Source organism: Myotis lucifugus, unplaced genomic scaffold (genome assembly GCF_000147115.1).
Source record: "Myotis lucifugus unplaced genomic scaffold, Myoluc2.0 scaffold_207, whole genome shotgun sequence".
Classification (NCBI taxonomy): Eukaryota; Metazoa; Chordata; class Mammalia; order Chiroptera; family Vespertilionidae; genus Myotis; species Myotis lucifugus.
The window spans coordinates 364,607-374,691 of NW_005871255.1; the positions used below are offsets into that span (position 1 = coordinate 364,607).

General features: G+C 44.8%; 1 protein-coding gene across 20 annotated transcripts in view; it reads left to right on the plus strand.

Annotated features, from left to right (window-relative positions):
* Window positions 1-10,085, plus strand: part of SIPA1L1 (signal induced proliferation associated 1 like 1) — a 322,135-nt gene that overhangs the window by 250,975 nt on the left and 61,075 nt on the right. For all 20 annotated transcript variants that reach the window (XR_002831389.1, XM_023761346.1, XM_014463336.2 and 17 more), the window contains 2 exons: window positions 1,708-2,281; window positions 2,898-3,172. Coding sequence is in view for 19 of the 20 variants with exons in the window: in XM_023761346.1 (XP_023617114.1) it covers window positions 1,708-2,281; window positions 2,898-3,172 (849 nt within the window). In the remaining variant the exon portion in view is untranslated. The remainder of the gene's footprint in view (window positions 1-1,707; window positions 2,282-2,897; window positions 3,173-10,085) is intronic.

Consider the following 10,085-nt stretch of genomic DNA (forward strand, 5'->3'; position numbering starts at 1 on the left):
CTTCTCCAGTTAGAAAATGGAGTGTTGCTTGCTACTTTCTTTGTCATGAAGTGAACTAGGTAGTCTTTAAAAAATAATAATAAATTTCTGAAAAGCAACAAACAGTCCATTTGGTGGCATTTTCTGACAGGATAGATAAATTGTGTCCTGAAATTGCTGTTTTCAACTCATCCTATTTTGACAAAAAGCAATCTTTTTTTGAAAAGCAAAGCCATGCTCTGGCTGGTGCGTTCAGTGGTTAGAGCATCAGCCCATGCACCGAAGGGTCCCCGGTTCGATTCCTGGTCAAGGGAGTGTACCTGGGTTGCAGGTTCAATCTCCAGCCTTGCATGGGCGTGTGCGGGAGGCAGTAGATGTGTCTCTTTCACATCAATGTTTTTCTGTCTCTTTCTCTTTTTCCCTTCCCATTCCTCCCTCCTTTCTACTCTCTCTCAAAATCAGTGGGAAAAAAATATTTCAGTTGAGAGTTAACAGAAATAAAATAATAAAAAAACAAAAGAAAAGCCAAATATGTAAGTATATATAGAAAGATAAAATAATGAAGCGGAGCTCTTCAATTTAATTTGAAAGATGCATGCTCTCTAATCTTCTTTCCATTCTGGGGGTTCAGAAGAAACAGATTTTCTATTGCTTTACAATTGCATAATTGACTCACTTTAAATAGGTAATTTGAAAAGAGGGATGTTTGCTCTGCTAGGATCATCACTTCTAGCCCTCTCAAACTTTGCTGAGGTCTTGGATGAGATCTTGGGACATGATATAAAACACACAGCCTCTTTGTTTTTATTTAATTCCTGTTGTTCTTGTTGTTTTAGGAAATGTGTTTTCCCTTTTGAAATGAAAAAATAATAGGTTATTATAGATTCTCGTATGGTGCTTAGACCCATTTTAGCAATGTACAGGAGAAGTGTCAAACAGGCTTTCTTTGATTAATTTTGCTTAAAGGAATGAGAAAAGGGAAACATTCTCCTCACAAACAAATTGTCAAACACCAAAAGTAGAGAATGTGGACCAAAGAATAGCTCAGTTTAAAAATAAGACTTTAAAGCATTGTTGCTATTATAACTCTAAAGATCAAAATCTTTTTAATACCTTACTCAAATGTCAATTATCATTTTTAAATTATGCTTTTGATTTGGTGGCATAATGCCTGACGCATAGGCCAACAAGTAATGTTTGTTTAGTTAAAAAGAAATTTTAATACATCTCTCTTACGTCATGCATCTTTTGGTATTTTCATGATTAGCTATTCGCTTAGGAGCGTCATATCTAAAATGGAAACCGCACTAATGTTCTTACAGAATCTGTACTTGTTCTGAATGGTCATGTGATTATACTAACTCCCCTGGGAAAGAATCAGTAGATATTTAAAATACTGTCTTTTATGAAGAATAGTCAGTAAATTTTTTTTATGGAGTTATATTTGGTTTACCATTTGTTAATGAAAAGAATATTTTTACTTTAAGTTTTTGGGAGGTTTTATGGCCTGGAAGAAAATGTGTTCTATAAATTCTAATGTGGTTGAATGAAAGAAAAAGTGTGCTCATGGTAAGCAGAAATGTGCATTATTTCTTGGGGAACAGTGACAGTTATTTTCCTTTCAAGGGACATCTTTGTCTTAGAGAAAATGTATTTTATTCTCATGCTTTGAGACTGCAAAGTGTTGACCAGCCTTTTTCTCTTTGATCTTTGCTTTTTTTCTCTTAGTGTGGCCGTCACCAGGTCCAGAGATGTGCCTTCCTTTGGACCTCCCATCCCCAAAGGGGTCACTTTCCCTAAGTCAAATGTGTTCAGGGACTTCCTTCTGGCCAAAGTGATAAATGCAGAAAACGCTGCTCACAAATCAGAAAAGTTCCGGGCCATGGCGACTCGGACGCGCCAGGAATACCTGAAGGATCTGGCCGAAAAGAATGTCACCAATACCCCTATTGACCCCTCTGGCAAATTCCCGTTCATCTCTCTGGCCTCCAAGAAGAAGGAAAAGTCTAAGCCGTACCCAGGAGCTGAGCTGAGCAGCATGGGGGCCATTGTGTGGGCCATCCGCGCTAAGGACTACACCAACGCTATGGAAATAGACTGCCTTCTCGGGGTCTCCAATGAGTTCATCGTCCTCATCGAACAGGAAACAAAGAGCGTGGTTTTCAACTGCTCCTGCAGAGACGTGATAGGGTGGACTTCAACTGACACCAGCCTCAAAATCTTCTACGAGCGAGGAGAGTGTGTCTCGGTGGAGAGTTTCACTAACAATGAGGATATCAAGGAGATTGTCAGGAGGTTGCAGGTGAGTCTTTCCTCCCATAACCCACGTGCAGTTTCCCTTTGACAAAACTTCCAGGACGGACCAGAGCCAAGTCACTGAGGCTCATGCTTTTATCAGCTCCTCTGCAAACCTCCCTTGACAATGTGAAGCAACACCAAGGTTACCTGACAGTCATTCTCCATCATTTTTCAGAAAGAAAAGCAGTAGGACAGGGGAAGACACACTTACTGTGTGTGTTGGAAACCATGGTGTGATCCCACCACCTTGGTGACCAGTGATGTAGCCCAGCCAATCTGCGTTCGTTGTTGAAAGAATTGTTTGATTGGGTATCTGCTGCCTTGAATGTTTTTAAGGACAAAATAAGTAGCAGAATATGGTTTCTCTTGGCTGCCAGCTCCCTGTGGGTCTCTGTTAGAGGTTTCCTTGTCACTTCGGTGAAGCTATTGAGTTCTTTGGATGCAACAAATATGTTCCTTTTGGCCTAATGAATGGAGACCAGTGAAGGGGAAACAACCAGACTGCTCTTCAGCTGGCAGCAGAGTATTCAGAAGTGACCCTGTTTGCAATGTACTGCCAGTTCCTGTCCACACTTAATCCCGTTTCATTAAACCAGGCTGTCTTTTATTTCCTTGTCTAGTTTGTGTCAAAAGGCTGTGAGTCCGTGGAGATGACTCTGCGAAGGAATGGGCTAGGGCAGCTTGGCTTCCATGTCAACTACGAGGGCATCGTGGCGGACGTGGAGCCCTACGGCTACGCCTGGCAGGCAGGGCTGAGGCAGGGCAGCCGGCTGGTGGAGATCTGCAAGGTGGCGGTGGCCACTCTGAGCCACGAGCAGATGATCGATCTCCTGAGGACGTCCGTCACGGTGAAGGTCGTCATTATCCCCCCGCATGATGACTGCACCCCACGGAGGTAGGTCTGCCTGGGCAGCCGAGCCTGAGGGTCCGGGGCTGGGTCTGTGTGCCGTGTGGAAGGTCTCCTGGGTCGGGGAGTAGGGTGCTGTGGGAGCACTAGGTTACATGCGACGCTGCAAGTTCCATCCACGGCAAGTCTGATTCAGGACAGCTCCCTTTCGGCATGTGGCAGCAGCAGCTGGAAAGAATGACTCACTTGGACCGTTCCCAGGATTTACATCTCTCAATTTATGAAGTTGCTGTTCCAGATAGAGAAGTCTGGTAATAGCATCTCAAACATCTTGCACCAGTAGCTGAGAACCAGTGCACACTTCACAGTAGAAGGCGCTCAGCATCGCAAGCTGTCAGGCTTTTTCCTTTTATGTTGCGTGACACTCATTCTTCGGAATCTCTCATTTGTACCCAGTTGCCGTCCAAAACTCAAAAGTGCTGTTTCGACCCGGCTATCTCAGCCTGGAGGGCTGAACGTGACTGACCAGGCTTTTTCTTAACTGCATCCGTGTGTCAGGAATTGGCTGCAGATGAGCTGATCCTGCTGTCGGTTCTTTGGCAGTTGGTTCCAGCCTTTCCCCAAAGGGAAGCCCGGGAGCTCCCGCCCTCCCAGCTCCTGCCAAGCCAGCAGCGCTGGTGAAAATTCAATCTCTCTGTCTCTGGGGAGGTTTCTTGATGGAACAAATTTAATCAACTGTTACTTTTCTCCTTTGGGCACACACATGCTATTTTTGCTAGTTTTTTTTTTTAATCTGTTAATTTGCTTTGAACCCATTATTTTCTAAGAGTTTCTCTTAATATACATTCTTTATCGATCTCTCCTCCATCCCAAAATATGGTCTGCACCTGCACTCTCACAGATGCATGAACATCAGGTGGTAAATTATATGAACAGTTATGATGGGCCATTGATGTCTTTAAAAATAGGCAGCAGTGACAACCTAAATGTACTTCAGTTCTTCAAACCGAACATTGCAGGCCAGACTGTGATAGTATTTTTAATACTGCTTCCCTCCTGGATGGTCTAGAACAGCGATCACCAACTGGTGGTCCGCGGACCACTGGTGGTCCATGAGGTCCAAAAGATTGGCGACCGCTGGTCTAGGGAGTATGCGCCTCTGTGAAAATACGGTGAAATCCCTTTGTCTGACCGCTTTAAGAAATGCTCCATTTTGCCCAGCTGGTGTGGTTCAGTGGTTGAACATTGGCCTATGAACCAAGAGGTTACCAGTGCACATGCCTGGGTTATAGGCTCAATCCCCAGTAGGAAGCATGCAGGGGGCAGCTGATCGATGTTTCTCTCCCATCAATGTTTCTATCTCTCCATCCCTTCCCTTCCTCTCTCAAAATAAAAAAAAAAATCAAAACATTTTTTAAAAAAGGAAGAAATGCTCCGTTTTGGATGATTAGATTTCTCTAGAAACCAAAATATATATCCAGAACTTTTTATTTCAGCTATTTATTTTGGGGGGAGGGGCGTAAATATTCTGAAACTGCTTTGCACACATATCCTGCCTTTGAGTGAGCCAGGTCTTCTCTGGCTTCTTCAAGCACATCAGCATTGAGGGTCAGCATTCTGCTGAACTGGGACTCGAGGCGGCTCTTGGGGTGCATCAGAAAGGCAGTGAGGGTCCTGCAAGCTCTCCAGCTGCTCTGGGCTCCTCCCCTTGGCTGTTTGTCTTCTGTCCCTTGATCTCTCCTCTAGATTGCCTACTTTATTGTCTCTGAGCAGGCAGCCATAAACTAGAGAAGATAACCAAGCTTTGTGACTTGTCCACCTTAATTACACACAGTACAGCTATCGCTGCTGGTCTGAGGACCAATCTCCTCAAAAGGAAGCCTGTAGGTCTCTCGATGCCACCTTTTTTGCTCAGAGATCTTTCCCCTGGTTCTAGTCCCCAGTTCGTATTGGGGGCAGGAGAGGGAAACGGGTGTGTGAGGACACAGGATGGAGTGGGAACATTGCTGGCATGGGTTGTAGATAGTGACTAGAAAGATGGGTCCATGATAGGAGGTGGCTTATGTACTGTGACATACCAGGCTAGCTGTGTCTTCTGTGGTGTGTTGGTAAAAACAACATTGGCTGAGTATTTAATATGCCAGGTCCTGGAAAAGCACTTTCATATGCTTTTAGTCTTTTTTTTGTCTTTTTTTTTAGTCTTTATAACAACCTTGTGAGGTAATACCATTAATATTTTTTTCTATTTAAAGGAAACAAAGACTCAGAAAGGTTAGTAACTTCTTAAGGTCATCATTAAGTTTTGCATGAGAATCCAAGCTCTTAACTGCTACTTTGTATGCTCGGGGTACAAACCTTTCCCCACACACCAGTATAAGCAGGGACTTGTTGGTGACCTGGCTTTCTGTGGGGGAAAAGAGCCTTGGTTTGGAACATTTGCTGATTCCTGTGGTGTAAATACTCCCACAGCAGCCAATTTCAAGCTACTAGCTTGACCCCGCTGAACACAGAGTTGGGATACAGGCTCACAGTTCACACTTGCAAACCAGGACAGGCGGCTCCCACCCACCCCTGAATGAATGAGCCGTATCGGTCCCAACACTGTTTCTAAGTGACTAGCTCATCCTCTCCTAGCCAGGAGCTCTGGTGGTGACATGACCGAGGGCGTCAGGGTGTAGGGTGGGAGGGAGGCTGGGTGGAGGGTGCGTGTACTGCACAGCCCACGGGCCCCAGACTTACTCTGCTCCTTTCACTACAGTTTCCACCCAAAATGCCCCTGTCAGGCCCTCCGAGCAGGTGAGACATGGTGCCATGGATGTCTTTCTTTGCAGGACTGCAAGCCCTGTTCGCCCCACCCTCCCTTAGGCCAACTTCAAAGGAGCAGTTGAAGCAGTAACACCTTGCTATGATTTTTAGCAAAATAAGATAATTCTCTTCTGTCATTTTTCTCCTTCTCCTCCGCACTTCACACTCCCACTGCTGTTTTCCCAGCGACTAATGACTCTCTTCTTTGACTAGTCACTCTCTTCTTCTCTGTCAATTGTTACTGCAGCTCCAGCAAGAGGCAGAACAGGCCTCCCCTCCAGGCACGCTGCCCCCACTCCACCCCTTCTCAGGGTCACTGGGTACAGGGCGGGGGGAGGGGCAGGGTGATTGTACATAATTACAAACATCCATGTATGTTCACACGGGAGAGTCATTAATTAAGGAAAAGAAGGGGTAGGGAAAGTAAAGCAAACTGTCTGAGACCCTCCTGTGTACCGGGCTTTTTAAAGAATCTTCCCGCCAACCCTACCTCCATTAAAACAACGAGGAGAACAAGGTTTGAAAAGGTTCCGAGCCTGCCCAAGAGCCGGCCCACCGGCTGATGCGGAGCAGGTTTGGTGCTTCCCCGTGGGCTTCCCTGGAAGGCAGCGCCCTGAGCCAGCTGCACTGCAGGAGGGCCCTCACCCGTCCACCAGCTCATGACCAGTGTTGATCTGTCTTCACCTCCGAATCTGTCACCTCTGAATCTTCAACAGCCATTCTCTTGGCAAGATGGAAAATGCCCAGAGAGCAGATTAAACTGATGTTCTGAGAGTGATGCCTGGGAGTGGGGAGCCCTTACGCTGTGGGGAGCCAGTCACCTGCAGTTTTTAAAGAAAGCAATTAAGAGAAAGAGAAAAACCAACAAGTTACATAAAGGGACCAAATTACCTTATAAATACAAATGGGTCACAAAGTTTTTAAAAATGCAGAAGCTAGAAGGGCAGCTGTTAGAGATCCTCTGGTTCACGTCTCTGTTTTCAGATGAGGTTCAGTGTTTTTCCTAAGCCAAAGTCGCACACTCTCAGGGACCTCGCTGCCCTCAGACACCAACTTTCCTAATTCAGGGAGTCCAGTCTTACGATGATTTGTTCAATATTCTGCTCAACTGTGTTTCTATCTGCATTTCTTAGTGTCTTACAGAAAAAGGAGAGAATAATGGGTAACAAGAAATGAAAGGAAACAGAAATAAACTGGAGAAGCGAGTAAGGAGATAGAGTGGTGTTTCAGTTGACCTAGGGTTTCAGCACGTCACTGTGCGTCACGTTTAGCACTGAATTTGTCATTTCTGTTGACCACAGGTCTTTAAAACGTGCCCAGTTTTCCATTTTGCCATCGGCTCTGCCCTGAGTGAGATGCGATGGACACTGTAAGGTGAAGAAATTTGGGGATTTGGAGTAGAGGTGTCCTTTCGTTAGTGACTGACCTAAGACTACCCAAAAGTAGATTGATTCTGTGAGTACAGTCCTGGCTCTGCCAGTTCCGGCTTTGTGGTCGTGGGCGAATTAGCCTCCCCAGGCCTTCGTTCTCTCATCTGATGACTGGGTAATGATGTACGCATTGCGGAGAGTTGTGGGGCTGGTGAGTGCCGTCCATTGTGAGCTCCGAGTGGTAGAGTTGTTCATCACCAGATTTCACTTGGGATGATATAATGCAAGTCCTTTTAGAACATTCATGTGCGTCGTTAGAAGCCAGCTGTCGCCTTTGTTCTTCAGTGTACTGCTCACCTCTGGATTCACCTCTGGATTGTTCTGGTATTTTACAGAGGGCAATGAGTGATGGGAAGCGAGTGGGTAGTCCGCCCGCCTTGGGAGGCAGTAGAAATGGCAGAATGGCCGGGTGTAGCTCCTGGAAGCTTTGTCTTCCATTCTCTATGAATGAATCCTCACTCCCTGCCTAGGCCTTGTCAGACCACATCCTGTAATTGTAGGGTATGCAGGTTTCTAGCTGTCTGTTAAGAGTGATGGAAATGAAGACTAGAGAGAAGAGAAAATCTTTGGCTAATGGGTTCTTTTAACCAGATTTAGTATTAAATGTTATGCAGCTTCAAAGACTGTTTCAAAGAGTGTTTGAGCTAGAAGAAAGTTTAGGGACTATCAACCTCAAAACTTCATTTTAAGAAGAAACTAAGGCTCCCCCAAATGAAAGCAACTTGTCTGTTTTATATTGCATCATTACTGTTTCTGTGTCATTATTTATTAATCCCTACTTGATGCAGTGCGGACTTGAAGCAGCTAATGAAGGTACATGTAGAATATAGAATATCACAAAGTTAAAACTCAGTGAGGGCATCTCTGTGTGCATGGAGGGCACAGAGGAGGGGAGGAATAAGGAAAAAGTGTGGCCTAGGAGGAGATTTTTGAAAAATTAGTGTCCACAATACATGATACTAGAGTTCTGTACATGTGGCGGTTCCTAGCAGCCAACAGAAAGGGCAGAGGTGATAGATCCACGGAGTTTGCGTGTTAAAATGGACCACTGCTGAGGAGAAGCTAAGCTGGTTCTGATGGGGAAATGGAGAGACATTTTCCATGGGTTACCATAAATGTTATTAATATTCTTTTGATAAGCTACATTATTGCATTATATTTGCAGACCCAGAGCACTAGATACTACACCAGATGCCATATTTAGTTAAAAATGGAAGACTTCAAACCATACTACAGTAATGCCTCTATGAACAGCCAAAAAAAAAGTTACAGTGGAATATTTATGTCAGAAATCTCAGCCTTAAAGCTGGAGTTTATATCAAAGCCTAAGGTGATATTTCCTCATCAGAGAAAAGGGTTTATTGCATAAGTTATTAACTGCTAAAGGTAATGTCAAATGTTCTCTAAAGCAATGTTTTACAAACTGCAGATCATAACTCTCAAGTAGATCATGAATCGATTTAAGAGGTCACACCTGATGTATTTTTTTAATGAAATGGAACAACACAGAGTGGAGCTGATGGAGGCTGTCGGAGGAAGAGTGTGTATGAGTGTGTATTGGTGTTTATGCTGTATCACAGTGTAAAAGGTATTTCTTACTGGGATTGTGGTCCAAAAAGTTTGAAAGCCATTGTCATTAAGGCGTAAAAGGGCTACTGTGAAGCCTTAGGCAGACGGTTGACCTAGGCTTCGGGGAGTCAGGGGAGTGGTAAGGAAGCTCCAAGGAAAGGTGCCCATTGGAGGCTTGGGCTAAGACTGGGGAGGGCAAGAACCCAGCAAACACACATGCTCTGAAAGCCGCACTTTCAGGAACCAGGGCTGTCATGGAGTTGGTGGGGGGGAGCCCCGGGGGGTTGGGGGTACACTTGGGGGCATGTGTGAGATACATGGACAAGATCGTGAAAGGAAGTCACCTTCCACTGTGCTTATTCTTACACCAACATGAGCCCTTCCCCAAATCAAGGCCAGGCCTTTAGCTGAGTGCCCTTCAGACCTGCTCTGTCCCATACAGGAGCCACGAATCACCCGCCACAGAGCCCTTGGAACGTGGTTAGTCCCAAGTGAGACGTGCTGTGAATGTAAAAGACACCAAATTCAGAAGAATGTAAAAGCCTCATTAATAGTTTTTAATATGGGTTTTATTGATTATATGTTGAAATTGTAGCATTTTGGACATATGGGTTAAATTAAATTAATTTTACCTATTTTATTTTCCTTTTTTAATGTACTAAACATTTTTAAATTACATAAGTGGCTTGTACTTGTGGCTCGCATTTTATTTCTCAGGGACAGCATTGGCTTGGACTCTCCATAGGTTACCTCTGAAGTGCCTCTCAGGATCACCCTAACCCCCTCTCTAGATCCGCCCACCTGCTTCTCAGTCGTTGACATTCCTGTAAGAAAGAAAGTAAATTTTTTGACTTAATGATGAAATTCGGATGCACAGTTTGAGTTAGTGCTTTGGTAGGAATAGGCTTTTTTCAGTCAATGTTTGATTCTTCCTGGTTTGGAGTAAAGGGAATGGAAAGTGGGTTCCACATTTTCTAAGATGTGGGAGTTGGGATGGTGGCACAAAAATGGGCTAAAGCCGTGGTCGGCAAACTGCGGCTCGCAATCCACATGCGGCTCTTTGGCCCCTTGAGTGTGGCTCTTCCACAAAATACCACGTGCGGGCGCGCATGTACAGTGTGAAACTTCGTGGCCCATGCACAGAAGTCGGTATTTTG